At 53.2% G+C, this 17,128-nt stretch overlaps 4 protein-coding genes across 4 annotated transcripts; 2 read left to right on the forward strand and 2 right to left on the reverse strand.

The window, feature by feature from the left end:
* Window positions 1–5,480: 5,480 nt before the first annotated feature.
* Window positions 5,481–6,716, forward strand: CkaCkLH20_05345 (uncharacterized protein; the record flags this gene model as incomplete). Its single annotated transcript, XM_038888064.1, has 1 exon — window positions 5,481–6,716. One exon carries the CDS (start codon window positions 5,481–5,483, stop codon window positions 6,714–6,716), a length of 1,236 nt encoding a protein of 411 aa, XP_038746540.1.
* Window positions 6,717–8,163: 1,447 nt separating this feature from the next.
* CkaCkLH20_05346 (uncharacterized protein) lies at window positions 8,164–10,337 on the forward strand (the record flags this gene model as incomplete). The annotated part of the gene is made up of 4 exons (XM_038888065.1): window positions 8,164–8,637; window positions 8,694–9,114; window positions 9,191–9,391; window positions 9,454–10,337. The coding sequence occupies 4 exons, from the start codon at window positions 8,164–8,166 to the stop codon at window positions 10,335–10,337; spliced, it is 1,980 nt and encodes a 659-aa protein (XP_038746541.1).
* A 204-nt stretch (window positions 10,338–10,541) lies between these two features.
* Window positions 10,542–12,591, reverse strand: CkaCkLH20_05347 (aspartic-type endopeptidase; the record flags this gene model as incomplete). The annotated part of the gene is made up of 3 exons (XM_038888066.1): window positions 10,542–12,051; window positions 12,107–12,342; window positions 12,484–12,591. 3 exons carry the CDS (start codon window positions 12,589–12,591, stop codon window positions 10,542–10,544), a joined length of 1,854 nt encoding a protein of 617 aa, XP_038746542.1.
* Window positions 12,592–15,973: 3,382 nt separating this feature from the next.
* CkaCkLH20_05348 (cytidine and deoxycytidylate deaminase zinc-binding region) lies at window positions 15,974–16,840 on the reverse strand (the record flags this gene model as incomplete). The annotated part of the gene is made up of 2 exons (XM_038888067.1): window positions 15,974–16,374; window positions 16,441–16,840. 2 exons carry the CDS (start codon window positions 16,838–16,840, stop codon window positions 15,974–15,976), a joined length of 801 nt encoding a protein of 266 aa, XP_038746543.1.
* Window positions 16,841–17,128: the final 288 nt, after the last annotated feature.

Raw genomic sequence — 17,128 nt, forward strand, 5'->3', positions numbered from 1 at the left:
CGATATTCGATTTAAGGTAGATTGACAGGGGATTTAAACATCCATCGTTCCGTTGATATTCATATTCAAGTTTGTTACAATCACTTGTGATGGACCATCAGGTACCTTATTTTCAACCTTGAGTCAAGGTGACTTCAATTTCTAATCGCTTTGGCGAGTGGCTCGTACCACGCCGCTGCCAACTTCTCATTTCCCCTATCATTCGGATGAACTCCATCCCTCGTCATCGTTTTGGCGTCGAAGTCTTTATGGCAGTCGACCACAACAAGTTGACTCTTTTCGTTGGACTTTCGTGGTGCCCACTCGGCAACAGCGTGGTTCAGGGCTTCGACTCTTTGACCACACTCCTTACAGCTATCGACACTCATCGGAAGTATTTGGGCAACCTGGTGAGGTCAGTTCAAGGCCCATGTTGAAATAGCGTCCCGGCTGGGCTCAGGGTTCAGTTTCACTCACCAATATTTTTATTGCCTCCTTACTCGACCTCATCTGATCCACGAGCTTATCAAAGGCTTGAATGATGTCTCCCGTTTTCTTGTCACTCCACACGTCGTTAGTCCCAAGGTGCATCATGACGATGTCGGGCTTCGTTTCCTTCAGCCACACTTCAAGCATGTTTTGACGCGCGACGTCTAATGCGAGTACCCCGCCGTGGCCATCATTTTCTCCATCGTAGTCGAATCCGCACCCTTGTGCCTTCAAGGTTCCCACAAAATCGGTGTTCTTGATATTATTGTCTTGTAGCCTTTTCCACAGGAGCGCCCTCCAGCAGCCCTAAATGGCATCAGAAAGTCCCGGTGAATTCCAGACTCGAGGAAGAAATACTCACCGGGCTGCCGGTTATCGAGTCTCCGAGGGCCATGATCTTGACCTTATCCTCTGCGTAGACAGGACATAGTCGAAGGAGAATCAGTGCCAAAAGCACCACTGCATACCGGGGAAACATCGCCACGACTGATGAGAACGGCACCACTTTTCATCAATGATCATATGCAGTTGAAATTTCGGCGTTTGAAGCTGCAGTTGATACTCCCTTGCCGGATATTCTTAGTCATCGCCGGAAACATCAGATTCCCGAGCCAGTTTGTTTCCAGCTTTTGTCGTTCCCCTGCCTATACCGTCCTGAGAACCAGTCGTTACCGGTTCTGGTGGCAATACAACTGGGTTATCCCAGCTCAGAAGCACAAACGCCGTTAGAACGTCGTCACTGCAAGGGTCTTTTAGGGTTCTCATCACTCAAATATTGGATATACTTTGGCGGAAAGACGGGATCCGACACAAAATGCTTCAGAAGCTTGAGCCTCATTGCAAGACTTGGGACGAATGGGGTTCCACTGCGGGAAGATCAGTAACGCGCCTCGAGATTAGATTCAGCTCCCCAGCTATCTCCCGGATGTGCTTCATCGTAACTCATGAAAGTTTACAGGTCCCTGAAATCCTCCAGCCAAATTCGAGGATGACCAATAGAAAGTTTAGACAGTGATGAGGACTTCTGCATGGTCAACCACCGCATAAACGCTGATAGTCGCCGCTGCCGCGATTGTTGTGAGACCGACACCGTTCGTGTGGCTCGAACCCAATCGGCTCCGGTCAATATCAGGACACATACATCAGCTCCGACCGCGCGATGCGATGGTTCGCTGTCACCAACCCTCGACGCTGTTGTGTTGTGGAGGCTCGAAGCACCGTATCCTGCAAAGCATTCCTATTAACTTTCACACATCAGACAAGAGGAGTAACCTTGGCTTATTCTAGCAAGCAAAGTCTGCTGGTTTTGGCGCATGCCTCGCCGTTCGTGGAAAAATGCCTTCTTCTTCCAATCTGGTTTACTAAACCCGCAAGGAACGTAGACTGGCGCGAAATGATCGGAACTCACATGTTAAGAGTCGAGTTCGAGAGGTCTTGTGCTAGGAATTCCGAATTTGGAAGAAGTTTGTTCTTTGCGATACTGGAGCTGGAGGCTGCCGCATCTAACCCCCTACTCCTAGTCCATACTCTCCCACCGGGAACCAACTGACGCCAGTAGAAACGGGATTCGAAGTGCAGGTAGGGTATATCTGTACAGTCGGCCCGGTGGGATATAGTTCGAGTCCAGGTGCTCCCGGAACTTGGATGCTATTCCCGCCTAACCATTCATCCATAACATCGGCATTATGCTGCGTCTGAGCACACTGACAGGCTCACTGACAGGAACTGCAGAAATGTTCTTCTACCAATTAACAGTCACGCTTGAACGCAGCATTGATACTTGCACCGGGCGCCTGACATAATGTACCAGCCGGCTTGCTTAGGCTGTGAGACGGCTAGGGATTCGATGCAGATTCAATGAGTTTCCCATGAGCGCGAGCCATCAAATTCCAAGATCAACAGGAGGCAGAGTTCTCCGAACTACAGGTACATGGGACGATGAGGGGGTCTTCCCGTTGCGTCAGGCGTGCTGTTCATTATTCGAAGATACGCAAGACTCTGATCAGCGGGCTGCAAGATTGACTTGCACTGAGACCATCACGAGGTTGGTTTCGATCCACAGCTATACCATCACATACTCGTCGCGTAAAACAGGGAACCTGGGTACAACGGAGACGACGTAAATACAAATCGACGACTTAGGGTTCAAGGTATAGACCTCGGCCGGAGGGGCGTTTGTAGGTGGACTTCTTCCCGGTGATTAAGTGGGTCTTCGGTCCGTTAGGTCGGCCCACGGGTCCCGGTCACGACACGGGAAATCGGGAATTTGCGGTCAACTCATTTGTGGCAAGCAAAATACTCGCTTGACTGCCCAGAACAGGAAATATTCAATGTTGTAGCCAAGGTTTGAAAGTCAGAATAGTCACATCTGGAAAACATGGGTCGTACGTTTCTTACTTGACAGCCTGAATGGGGTGAATGTTGACCGATGAAGCTGCGCCGACGCAATACGAAAATATGATTGAGATTGCCTGAAAGCGAATGAAATCTTTATTGCCACATTTTCATGTCATCCCAGTTTCCTCTGTTGTAGTACAACATGGGTATAATGCGTGTCCAATCTCTTACGGGCCGATTCCGTGCAGTCACGAATACGGCATCAACGACTTATCCTGCATAGGAACTCAATCTACATTCACACATAGAGGCCTACGGGATGTTGAGTAATTGAGAAAAGACGTGATTAGATGTAGTCCTCAACCGATCGCCACTGAATATTTTTGTCCCCTTCAGGAACTGGAACCACAGAGTGCAGAATGACGGCGTCATGCAAGGTAGTGCTGTATCATGACCAATGTGCGCATGTATGGTCATCTGGGGTGCCCAGCTATGATTTGCTCTACCTAGTACTTTACTCTTAAGTTAGGCCGACTCGACATCGAACGTTTCCACGATGCTTCAGCAGGCATCTACTTCCAACCCCATCGTGTCTTCTGCATGTCTACCCGGCACTAATGCAACTTTACTGCTAGCTCCATCGATTCTGAAGTTTTAGAGGTCCTCTGCCAGACTAGGTGAGTACTCAGAGGTGGACTACGCACTACGTTGTAGACTTTGCAAACAGCCTAAGCCTTATTACTGAAGGTCTGCCGTCATGCTCGTATCTTCCTGCTGCAACGTATCTAAGTAATCTATGGAAAACCGAGATTATAACTTGTTCCAAAGCCATTATCCCCTAAGCTCCAACGTGATGACAATGGAAGTCAGTGGAGATCGGAGGGAATCAAGCTTAAAGACGGCCCGCTGACAAGAGACTCTCATGAATTCCACCGAAGGATGTCAAACGTGCAAGACGCATATGCAACCTTCAAGGTAAAATTTGTGACTCTAGCTATCTCAGGTCACTATGGCACGAATTTACATGAACTGAAGACCCGTTTCGTCGCTGTGTTATCCTCTTGTAGAATACCTTCGCTCAATACGTGGCTATTGTGTGACATGGACCCTTCTCAGCGCGAGAAACATCTCGCTAGCCATACATCAATGAAACAAAAGGCCCGGCAGTAAAGCAGTTAGACTGCTGGGCTGGTGTTCTAGATAGCCGTTCGCAGTGCATTTGAAACCTTTCGGAACATAGCGAGGAGGAGGAGCGGAAGGTCTCGACCTGCTTTGAGTTGTGGTTCCTGCAGAAAAATTCAAATCGATTCCCAGAGAGTTCTCACAGTCTACGTAGTAGGGGTGGAAAGCATCGTACAACTTAGTAGGGGCTTCCGCCGTCGTGCGGAATGCTCTGTGCTTTCGGCAAGCAAATCAAGATTCGCCGTTTCCGCCTGCCGGTTGTGATGATCGGCTCCGGGATAGTGGGCGTAGAAAGTCCGGACGACCCGGCAATTACGCGGTTCGCTCGAGAGCCACCTCAAGAGAGTCGTGGGGGTAAAGGCCCATGCTTCGAAGGTTACCGAAAAGTTATGCGTCCCACGGATCGGGTAGCGGTATAGTTGGGAGAGCCTCATCTTCGGGAAAGGAGGAGGCTCACAAATCAGGAGACAATGTCTTGGCTAGCGCGTCTCCACGTGCGACAAGCTTGCTGTTCCGCGATACACGACACAGCCTCCGCGATATAGCTCGCACTTTCGATTCCCTTTGATAACCTTGAAGGAGACAGCGGGCAACTGGTGATTGGTGAGGAGGCAAGGTTGGACAGCGGTCCAGAGCAGCTTGGCAACTTAGACTCCGGACCATCGTTACGACTACCTCCGGCCGTCTCTTTCGCCTATTGGTTCCGGCACATATACCCCGCAGCAGGAGATATACGCGTCCTGCGAACATCAGGCACGCGGGTGGTTACTCTTTCGAGTTAGTTCGGGCTCTTGATCGAGTCTAAAGTTGCCAACTCTCGCCTACCCCGCGTATCGACTCAACTGCTGCGTCCCCTGGCACGGTGTCTGAATCATGGAGCATCCCGCAGCAGGCCGTCGCGGGAGATCTACAGGGAAACAATAGTCGCTGTCAGAAGGGATCGACACGAACGGCCGCATCGGTTTCGGTTGCTACCCTGGGGCCCTTGCGGGAGAGCTCCAAGCTTTCCCGTCCGATGTAATCCGGGACACTTGACGACAAAGCTTACCCGTCACCACCCCGCCGATTCCGACCCAACGGCAAGGCTGGTGTCCGTGGAAGCCGCCGACGCGCCTAACTAGCTCTACACACGCCGGCGCCGTCCGCCTCGTTTTCGGTCGGCGGAGAAAACAACATGGAGATCAGGTCAGGAAACGACGATGTGCCGGAGGCAGAGCTGAGGTCCAGGTCGTCTCAGGCCACCAACTTAACCTTAACGGGGGCTTTTAGACTTATTCACTAGTACGGGTCGACTTTGCCAAGCTTGGCATAAACGGTATCTTCTGAATTGGAGATGGAGACGATGTGCGAAGAGGACGAAGTATTAAAGCCAACGACATATCTCCCGGCCTTTACTCGATAATGTGCTTGTCACAGGCGACTCATCCTCTACGGGTTCATACTTTCTTCGTACTACTTTATCGTCATCTCCGTGTTGTGAGAACATCTCCACAATGTCCTCCATCAAGTCTGTCCTCATCGCTTCGCTCATCTCTCTGAGTCTTGGGGCGCCTCTTGTAGCGCGTCTGGACAGTCAAGATGATTCGGTTGGCACTGCTATCAGCGCCCTCCAATCTCGGTCAGAGATGGAAGAGCAGTTTGCTGAACTTGACATTCGTCAGGAAGAGAACAACAAGCAAGACGAGTCTGGCGAGTGGGAGTACTACGAGGTAGCCGCTCGCGACCTGCACGACAACTACCTCGGTGACACCGAGGACAACCGTCTCGACCGCCGGGACGAGTACCTGGGTGAGGAAGATGGACAGTCACTCTCTACCAGAGCCAACAAGGGTTCTTCAACGTCCAAGCAGAAGGCCAAGGAGAAGGCGGAACTGGATGAAATCCGCAAGGCCCAGGCCAAGCAGCACACGGATGCTCGCAAGAAGGAAGATAGGGAGCGCGAGGAGATCAAGGACGCCCGCCTGGACCAGAAGAACGCCAAGAATGCGAAAGAGAAGGCCGCAGCTAAGGCACAGAAGGAGAAGGAGATTAAGTCATTGAACAACGTTAAGGATCAGAATGCCAGGGATAAGGCCCGGCTCGCTGCGGCGAAGGAGCGGGAGAACAAGGAGCTGGCCGAGATCAAGAAGAAGGAGAAGCAGAGCAAGAAGGGCCCTCGGGCTATCGACACCTCTGAGACGTACAGCAAGGATGCCAACGCTATCAAGCCTGAGTACAACAACCGGGCCTACGATGGCAAGGACTACGACAAGGAGCGGGAGAGAACTGACGAGATCATCCGGAAAGAACAAGAGGCAAGGGCTCGTGAAGACGCTTTGATCCGGAGTGGACAACTGGACAAGGCGAAGACCGACCAGCGTCTGAAGGAAGAGGAGCGGGCGCGTCAACGCGAAGAGGCAGCAATCCGCGAGGCTCAGAAGGACAAGAAGAAGACGGACGAAATCCTTCGCGAGCAGGAGAAGCAGCGCCAGCGTGAGATCGAGGCCGCGAACCGGGCATCCAAGTCTGATGAGCAGCGTCGCCGCGAGGAGCAGCGACGTCGTGAGGAAGCCAAGCGGAAAGAGGACCAGCGACGTCGTGAGCAAGCCAGAGCGAGAGAGGAGCAACAGCGTCGTGCGCAGCGTGCCCGCGAGGAGGCCAAGCGCCGTGAGGAGCAACGTCGTCGGGAGGAAGAGAGACGCCGCAAGGGCAAGCCTCCTAGGGCTGAGAACGTCGAGGTTGACGTCTAAGAAAGTTCATTCGCTTGTAAAGGTCTATGGCAGGCACCACGCTGTGCAGACGCTCCTTAGTTTATTGAGATAGGTTACGGTTACGATTGATGAGAAATGAATATGAGTTACGCTTACCTACTTCCTTGTGATGACTTTGTGATGTGACAGTGAGAAACACTTTGTGGAAGAAGTTTTGCTAAGTACAGTTACTAATCGCTGTTTTGATAACACACTCAAGACATAGTTAAAAGGGGTTTTCAAGACATGCCATTTCAAGTACCTAAGTAAATGTCTTCAAAACGTGGGCGTCAAGCCTGCGCTTCTCATCCAATAACTGTCAAGAAAAGCAAAGGCGATGTCCTGCGATGGGTGGTCTTGCATGATGTGTTGACTTTGCTTCAATTTGCGGGAAGAAGCTGGCATTGTCGTGTTAGTTGAATGATACAACCGACCCTTCATCGCCTGCTCTGGCCCGGCCGAAATTATCGTGTGAGTGAAGTAGCCAACGTCAGTGGCGTCCTAGAACAGGCAATTTTGCTGCATTCGCCCATTTTTTGATCTCGCCATTCGTCGTACTGAATCCAGTCAACCAGTCTCAGGGATATGCATGGCTTTGGGGGCTGTAAAGGCCAGGGTCCGGATCCTTTTGATCAAGGGATGCCGATCAAGCCAAAAACCGGGCCAGCATCTGCGGGCTCCCAGCACCGCCCGCCGGCCAGCAACAGGAGTGATCTTTGAAGCTGTGGTTTAGACGATAATGTACTACTTATCAATCTATTAGCGCTGTGAGATTCGAGAATGGAAATTGCCATGGAAATGGACATGAGTCGCATTAGGGAGGTCGCTGAACTTTGCTCTTTAAGCAGCAAATTGAGAGACCAATTGAAGACAAATCGTAAAGACCATTCTGCGGCAAGTTCTCTCAAAATACGGCGGCCGCTCACCATAATGCACCACGAGAAGAACGGCAGTGAAGACGCCGATCAGATCCATGACGGCACGCTGTAAGCATGTCCCACGGCGCAGCACCTCCAGCCTGATGAAATCTGGAATTGGTCACTCGACAATGCTTATCATGTTGCTCGAATATTTTTGCCATGCAGTAGCGCCAATCCTGCCGGCCATGTTCCACCGCGCAATGTCGATGATCCCTACGGGACCCGTCGACGGCGATGTGTTTGGCTGGAGGAGACGCGCTCCATTCTCGTCCCCCCGGTCGGTTGCATCAGGCAGCACTCAATTGAGATCCCGACTCCGACGCCGTGGGTTCGCCGTCATAAGGAACGGACTGCCGGGCTTGCGGTATCGCGGGAGCGATTGAAATGCGGCTGAACCTCTGTCAAATCTCTTTTCACTTGGACAAAAGGTATCGAAGGGTGAACGACATGACACGATAACATTGAGAACTCGAGCGCGACTTTCCATTCCTGGGAGTCGGACCACGAAGCAAAATCCACTCTGAGCCATGGACCCCGGGTTACGGAAGGCCAGCGGCCTGAGCAGTCTCACCGTCTCATCCACCAAATCATTCGCTCCGCTTCTCATCGACGAAAGCCAGTCAACAAGGAAAAGAAAAAAGTCTATGCGGCGATGCGCGAGTTTCGGCTCAAAAGTACGGAGTCTGCGGAGTAAGGAGGCGTGGGTGGAAGCAGCAATCGAAGCAGTCCAAGACCTCATCAACCTCAAGTGGCTCATGGTTATCGGGTGGCTCTTCGTTCTAAGTTGGCTCACCGGACTTGCCATTTTGCTGAGCAATGTCATCGATCAAGCTTTGTTTAATGCTAGCTCGGAGGCTTCGGCTTGCCAGCCAGATGGCAGCTTCAACATCATCATGAATCAGTACAATTGGTGGGGTGCCTCCGGCTTTTTCCAGATCACCATGGCATGGGGCGAGATGACATTTGCGAACGCCAAGATTGTGGACGTTGGATGGGATGTGGTGAGACCTCAGGTGCTTCTTTCAGTACTGTTGACAGTATATTGATATTATTGCAGATTTTCAGTCGAGGTGGACAGGCTTTGATTGCCTGGATCTCGTGGAACGTCTTTTCCGACTACGTCACGACGTCCATCCAGGTCAGTCCCGTCACGTACGAGACGTTTTGGACCATCTATCTCCAGGAGACGCCGAATTTCTACTCGACCTGGTACTTGCTTCGAGACTTTACCCGGTCTCACGGACTGCGTTCGCGGGTCGCCATGACGTTCATGGTCATCGTCGCCATCTTCATACTGGTGTTTCCCACGCTCGGTAGCGCCATGTCCGGATACCAGGCGAACAGCGGTGCATTTGTCAACGGAATCGACGGAGAGATGCTCAAGTTTTCGGATTTCCACATGATTGCCTACGTCATCCACGATGGAGACAGGCTAAACTTGACCAAAGACTACCCAGTGACGTTCCTCCGAACCAATTGTGCGTTTTTTGGACAATGAGTCCTCGTGTCCTCTCAAGACCTGGTTGTTCGTCGAGTGCTGACCATCAATCAAAGCCGAGCAGTTGATTCGCGAGTCGGGGAGTGACTACGTTCCCTACACCTCCTACAGCAGCTACTACGGCTACGGCGGTTATACCAGTAGATTTGCGTATTGCATCAATCCGCCCTACAGCGAAAACGCGGACCGCATGAGAGACTGGGAAAAACAGTACCCGATGAATCAAAGATGCATCATGCATGGAAACGTCTCTGACTGTAGGAGCAGACACTTTTGTTCGGAACACGCGAAGCGTAGTCTGCTAACATTATGATGACAGACGTCCAACAACACGGTTTCTTTGGACTGAAGAATGAGAAGTCAACATGGATGAACAAGACTATCGAGGCCCCGACCCTGAATATCTCAGCCTACTTCCTGCCGGAAAAGTACGACGCCCTCTATGGCAATAATTGGACGGATCCACGAACGGGCACGGAACCATTTAGCGACAAGACTAAGGTCGCCTACTCGTATAAGCTGGGTAACGGCACGTATGGACTCGACTACATCAAGGCCAACGGAAGCTGCCAGCCGGTGACCGAGCTCGACAACCTGAATAGCTCAGTACGCGAGACGTACCAGTGGGGCTTCTCCTACATCCAACTCTTCATCATGCTCATCCTGCTGATGCTATGGACGATCGGGATGTCCGTCATGTGGATCAAGGCGCACATGACGATGAGAATGCGCGGGAGGTTCGACAAGCCCAAGGGGTTCAAGGGTGTGCTGGAGCTTGCGGCGGCGATTCGGAAAGAGCTGCAAGAGACCAACCCCGACGATCTTTCGCATGACCAGCTGTCCGAGGAAATCCGGAAGCGTCTCAAGGGTGGCAGCATCGAGCTCGAGAGTGCGGGCTCGCCGGCCATGTACGGTATCCTGAAGGGATTCTGGGGATGGATCAAGGAAAGACGGTGGTGGGTGGCGGCGTGGTGTCTGCTCGTTATTTTCGGCTCGATGTTGGCCACGTACGAAGAGGGGACGTACTCGTGGGTTCTTGTGTTTATGTCCTCGACCCTTGTCGCGATGGTGGTCGGAGGCTCGCCGAGAAGTAGAGCGATGCTGTGTCTCTGGGGAAGCATCATCGGGATGAGTGTTTGGGTGGCGGTAATATCTTCAATAATGCAGCGGCACAAATACGGCAGTTTCGGCGAATACATGTAATGAATAATAGAGCAACAAGCAAACACAAATTTTGACTTGTCTTCGCAAATATGGCGTAGCATTGCGCGTCACGAAATGGAAGCATCACTTGAGATTCTGAGTATGTGTGGATCAGATGAGCAGTTCCAGTCAAATTTTGTGCCTCAAGAAGTGAATTATCATTAATCGTCTAAACAATACGCTAAATAGGGGAATGATGCGGGTTTATGGTATCCTCGTGCTGTTTGCCCGTGTGCTCGTCGGCGATACAAGATCGCTGAAATTTGATATCTGCTTTCGTAACGCCGTCGGACTCTGCGTAAACGTGTCGCTCATGGCCGACACGGCCGTGTCCTGCCTCTTCGCGGGCGGTCGGGTGACCACCGGCGGCGGCATGGGAGAGGTCGGGGGGACGGGAGACGGCGACATGGAAGTATCCGCCAGCTCGTAGCTCTCGCCCTCTTCCGGCGATCGAGAATAGTAAGTCATGTTCTCCCCTTGAATGGAGTTCATACGGGGCCACTCCGACGCGCGCGAGTACGCCGGAGCGGGCTCTTCCAGCTCCGCGCGCCTCGTGCCGAGGTCGCCTTCGAGCTCCATGCTGTTATCTGGGTTGACGGCGTGGTAGTTTGTGTAGCCGGCAAATCGTGTCGTGGAGGACTTGGAGTCGGGGGCGTCACGCTTCTCGGTCCGGGGGATGGATCTGGAGGCGCCGACGAGCGCCGGGTCGGATCTTCGCTTGCGGTTCTTCACCCAGAACCAGAGGGCGACGAAGAAGATCAGGGCCGCGCCGATGGCTACCGGAACGCCGACCTTGACGCCCATCGCCGTACCACCACTGCTGCTGGTGCTGGTTCCGTTGCAGGTCGAAGATATGTGATCCGGTAGCGTGCCGTTGGCGACCTGAGGGCTAAGCCAGAACTTGCCCGCATCGTAATCGACGTGAAGGTAGTTTTGAGACAGATATACGCCACCAAGGATGGGGACATTGTTTCCCAAGTCGCTCATGCCGGAGCTCACGGTGGCCTGAATGTGAGTATTGTTTGTGACGGCGTATCGGCCGCGGGAATCTGTGCCCCGCTGATGAGACACCAACTCGTAATGAGGGATAACGGTGGTGTACCCGTTCGTCAGTTTGATGGTGAGAGTGCCAATCATGGACTCGAGGCTGGAAGGGTACGTTTGCTGGTTGAATGTGGTTCCGTTGAATGTCGTGGTGTGGTTGGTGAAGTTCTGGAACCGCGAGAACATGTTCGGTGTGAAGGTGAAGTCGTTCTGGACGGTATCAATGCACGCGGATACTCGGGTGCCCACGTCGGTGAACAGGGAGTGCTCGCCGTCTTCGTTGGTCAGGGTGATGTCTGCGATGAGAACCTGCAGCGGGCAAGGCACCGGTGCGCCGGCTCCCCACATGCTGAATTCGGTCTTGAGCGTTTCGTTGAACCGGGCTTCGTTGACACCACCAAAGACGAGTTGGCCATCGCGGGGGTAGAGTTCGGACGTTGAGCCGTAGTCGAGACTCCAACTTGATGTCGGTGCAAGCTTGTGGTCCACGAACAAGTCTATCGTGGAAGAGTCGGGGCCAAGTGCAAGAGCGCTCTTGTTCATGGAATCAAAATCCGCCCAGACTTCGAACGGATATCCGTACATGACAGCCGGGCCGTCGGTGAAGTTGGCGACATCATAACCATGGAGCACCGTCGTGATGCCGTCGGCAGGCTGTGCATCGACGAATCTAAACACGGAGTCAGCAAGCCAAGAGATAAAAGGTTTCAGCAGGGAGCACGCACGAGACGTTCCAGTCCTTGATGTTGTAAACTTGGCTGAATGACCCTTTCGTATCGTACACACTACCGGACGCGCCTTGGCAGCCGATGAAAGCCAATGTGTCCTCGTCCGGACAATCCAGAATATTCCTCACTCGCGTATTGTTCAAAATAGTAGACATGCGCATGCCTTGAACCTGGCCTCCAAGCGTGAGCTTGACGCCGCGGTTGGCACCGATGCCATTCGGAAAGGTAACGTTCTGCGGGGGGTGGCCGAGGTCAGTACTCCACGATCACAACAAGGTGCTCCAAACCCACCACGACACCGAAAGAAGAAGAACAGACGAGGTCTGAAAAGTGACGGAATGACTCGTGAGGAGGAACGGCAACAAAATCCTTACTTTTACGGGTAAAACTAACGGGTCGACTGAACAGTCGTCCGCCTTCGCGGCGGAAGAAAAGACGCTGGCCAGCAGGAGCGCCGCCCAGGGCGTTGAGGGCAACAACATCACGAGAGATCGCGATTAAGAGGCAATATTCTGCTGTATCGAGGCATGACGGGCAGCCGGCCGAACAGAGTTTACGTTGGGGGTCGCTTTTGACGGCAGGGCGCCCCTTTTGACTGCTCTGTTCTGCCCACCCACCCCCAGACGAGATGCAATATGAAGATGTCGACACCCTGCAGTCGGGGCCAGGTTACCTAGCCGGAAGGGGGTGACGAAACCCACCGCCAAACTCCCATGTTATTAGAAGGGGCTCGCGATATTCCACATTTGTAACTCTATCCCCGCTTCAGATGAGTTGGGGCGGTTCCGAGAGTTGTCGGAACGCACTCCGTGAAGGTTCTGGTTGTCAAGACACACACACAACTCGACGGCATAGACGGTCTTGAAAGGTCTCAAATGAACAATATCAGACGAACTGCTATAGAAACATCCCAATCTACTCGATATTGTCATGCTCGTTAGGTTCAGACGGTGCCAAAAGCTTCACGCAGCGGTTCCTGTCGTTGGACGACACACTAGTCATGTACCATGCTCAGGCACCACAACCGCATGCAGTCCCATACTCTTGGCGGTCGGGGCGTCAGGGTAAGATTAGGGTCGTATTACAAGCATTTATACAAAGCCACGAGTGCCCGGCGAGGCGAGGCGAGGCGTCGCGAACGTCGAAAGGCGTGTCTGTAAGGCGTGTGTTCCTGACATCCCGCGTTCCGGCGGCTGCAGCGAGTCGCTCTCTCCGGACGTGTGGCTTGGGCAACCCTGACAAGATCTGCGCAACTCCCTCGCAAATGCCGCGATCAACATCGATGCTGCCAGGAAGTGTTAATGAATCCTGTCTCAGTTATGGTGACAGGACCCCAGATACTGAATGTTCATAGGGCTATAATCCTCCGTGCTAAGACATGTTGTTTACGGGCTGATATGAGGTTGTTCTGCCGACGACAGGTTTCCTATCACGGTCCGAGTTTTGCTTCCCTTGTTGAAGTCTGACGTCCCATGTCGCGGGGCAGGGATATGGGCTTCGTCGCACTCGGGAACCCCTAGCCTCGATGGTAAGTGGGAGGACGTTGATCCGGCTCTATGGCCGGGAGCTGGGCCGGATCTGATCTCTTGTCCGCGAATTTTTCTGGAAAAGATATCCATAGGGTTGATATAAAAGTTGGTTGAGCTGATTGCGCTAGGCGCGAGTTGCCAATTTGCCACCGCCCAATGTCGTATAAGCGCATCAACCAGGGATCGGCTGTGGTTCCAGCTTCCCACGGGGTCCGGATGGTTCCAGGACTGCCGCTAGCGAATGGGTGCGAGATGATTACGTTTTCAATGAGATGAGATTAATCAATTGCGGCGGCGGAGGGTTGGGCAGGTGAGCACGTGGGCTCTAATCCTTCGCTGCCCATGTTATCGAAGAATTGAGGCATGACTTTCAAGAACCAGAGTCAACAGCAATGATCAGCAGTCTTAACACATCGCATATTGTTGTTCAAAATAGCTACGCCTCTTCCCGAGCAAGCCGCTCATCGATCGACTATCCCAATTTCATCGATGCTACTTCGTCAACGGTTCCGGCAGTCCGGTGAGTCCCCGAGCTTGGTCCATAGGTTATTTTTCGCGATGTGGAAACGATGGAGACGACGAGCACACAAGCTTGGACGTGTCCACTTACATGTCGAATCCAGAAAGGTATCAAAGCCGGTTCGGCTACAGATGCCACGCGAAATCAGCGACTCGATACGACACGCAAAGAAGCTTTCATTCAGCGAGACTTTTCACCGCCGAGTCGGGCTTTCATGTCGGGTACTTGGCATTTCCCATGGTACAGTTGACACCGGTCTTTCGCCCTGATGATATTTCCGTCTTATCGCCAAAGTTGACTTTGACAGCAATTGCGATAGCGAAACTCAAAGCCTCGCAATTCCACCACCTTCTAGAAACTGAGAAAGTCTAGACGAACATATTCTGTGCTTCGAACTGTCTCCCGACGAGTTAGCGGCGCGAGCTGCTCTTCCTGAGAATGCATCATGGTGACACGCGCAGAAGCTCGCCAACCGTTAGGCAAGCCAACATAGCCCGCAGAATTGGCCGCCCTGGCATCCACCGCATTCGGTTCCTCAGGAACTGTCAGCCGTTCGCGGCCCAATGGTCTAGTGGTATGATTCGCCCTTCGGGTTGTTCAACCCTTACGCTCAGCGTAAACGTGAATGGGCGAGGTCTCGGGTTCGAATCCCGATTGGGCCCTTTCCTTTTGCTCCGGTGCACTTCTGATGAAGATGTTGCGATCTTGTGGATTTTTGCTGCTTGAGACATCTCAGTGCGGTGTGCGTCCCTTTTTGTGTTTGCGGTGGTGTGGTTCAATTGAGTTGCGGGATAATTAAGGTGCTGTATTTCACAACTTTGCTTCAGTTCTTACAGGGGACACCTACCTAGACTCGGTCTGTGACTGGGTTCTTACGTCTTGTCAGTGTAGGTTGGTTTTGAATGAAGGAATGGGTACACGGGTTGGCGGTCTGAAAGATGCGAGTGAGATGTGAGAATTGGCGCTGTTTGGGTATTTACGACCCGATGATCTCTTGCAAGAAGGCGTGAATTACGCATGTCTGTTCACATTGAAGAAGTTGCAGGTCAGTCGATTGAGGCTGCCTTAGAGACGCTCGTGTCAGAGACCCTGGCCGACCGACAACAGTCAACCTACAACGTCTTCACCCTACGCTGCGACTGTCGTCCCCAACATATGGGAACTGACAATCGGTTTATCAAATTCAATTCGATAAGTAAGAGCGTCAGGTGTATTTTTCCATGCATTACACATTTGTTGACTGCGTCGTCACGCCCGCTCACTCAAGACCAACGTTCAACGCCGCCTTAATCCTCGCTCTCATTCCACACTTCACGCAACTCATCCCGGCCTGCTTGCTTCCGACCTACTAGGCAGCGACCAACTGACCAAGTGGCAAGCGGGGCAAACCCCAGTGAGCGGAGCCCGTGTTCTCCGCCGTGAAAAGTCACGATGTTGGCTACAGTTACAACAAGGACCCATGGCGCAACGGTAGCGCGTTCGACTCCAGCGATGCCTCTGGTTGTCAATCGAAAGGTTATCCGTTCAAATCGGGTTGGGTTCAAGACCTGACGTCTCTTTTTGCCTCTCATTTGACGCATCGTGGTGGTGTTTTGGTGGTGGTTGATGATCTCGCGATGTCGGGTGTTGAGTCGCCTCACAACCACCACTCACAACAGCCGGCGCAGCCCAAAGCTAAATGAGCCTCAAAGTGTCAAAAACAGCAGGAACTCCGATGCCAAGTGAGATTCGCTTCATAAAATTATTGTTTTGCCTCACTTGGAGGGGTTATCGCCATGCAAGACCTCGCCAACCCAACGGCGCCGACTCGGCACCTCACGCCGGCGCACAACGACCGCTTGCCGCGCGAGAACAGCCCTGCGGACACGTCGCGTTGGGACGAAACTGCCAGTTGAAGAAACCATCCGTCTCCTCCGTCAACACCTCGCCAAGGAATCCCGTCTTGCGCGACAGGCTCGACGACTGGTTGAAAATCTCCTTGGAGCCGATGGTGATCTGGCCCCAGCCGAAGCCGACGAGGGCATCGATGCTCGTGCCGTAGACGTACTCCTTGAACCCGGCCCAGCGGATGGCCGAGGCGCACATGGGACAGCTCTCGGCGTTGGAGTAGATCGTCAGGTCCTTGAAGGCGGCGAGCGACGCCGCCGGCGTCATGTTGTACTTTCCCTGGGGGTCGGTCAAGATGGCCGAGCAGTTGTTGATCGCGACCATCTCGCCTACTTCGCTTTTAGCATATCATCTCTCACAGCAGTCGTCGAGGTTGAGTATCTTGGGCTGCATACCGTGAAATGACGGGTTACCCGAGCCCTGGGCATTGTTCGCGCCGGTACAGACCAGCTCGCCCAACCCGCCGATGGTATGGTTCACGACAACAGCCCCAAAGGCCGCGAACGGGCATGGGTTCGGCAAGGCCAGGTTCGCCTGCCTCATCCAGTACGCGCGCGTCGAGGCATCGATCCCATCGTCAGTCGCCCACGTCGTCTTCTCCTGCGGGATGCACTGCAGCGGCGGGGGGACGGGCATGGGGACCTGCTGATGCGGGGTCGGCGTGCCGCAGGTGCCGCCGCAGCTGTGCCTCTGCTGCTCGGCCGCCTTGCACTCCTGCTTCTCACAGCATCGCCCTGCCGAAGACAGCAGCAGCAGCAGGCCGAGCGAGCTCAATCGCGCGGAGAGAGGACGCATGTTTCACGTGGGTGGCTCGTAGGGCTCTCAAGTAACGGCCAAATGCAGCTTCGGAGGTGGCCTGTTTTGGTTAGGTCGCCCTGTGTTGCGAAACTCGGGTCAATGCTTGTTCGTTGTCAAAGCTGCTTTGGTGCTTATTTGTGCTTCATGCTGGAGTTCGGGATGCAAGGACCGGTGGTTTTTGTATCCCCTCGTGGGACGCTTCACGGATGGAGCGAGAATCCGGAGAGATTGGTGGAGATTGGAGCGCGGCGTCTATGGCTGCTTGGTGAGCGTCATGGAATGCCG

This window comes from Colletotrichum karsti (genome assembly GCF_011947395.1).
Source record: "Colletotrichum karsti strain CkLH20 chromosome Unknown Scaffold15, whole genome shotgun sequence".
Lineage (NCBI taxonomy): Eukaryota > Fungi > Ascomycota > Sordariomycetes > Glomerellales > Glomerellaceae > Colletotrichum > Colletotrichum karsti.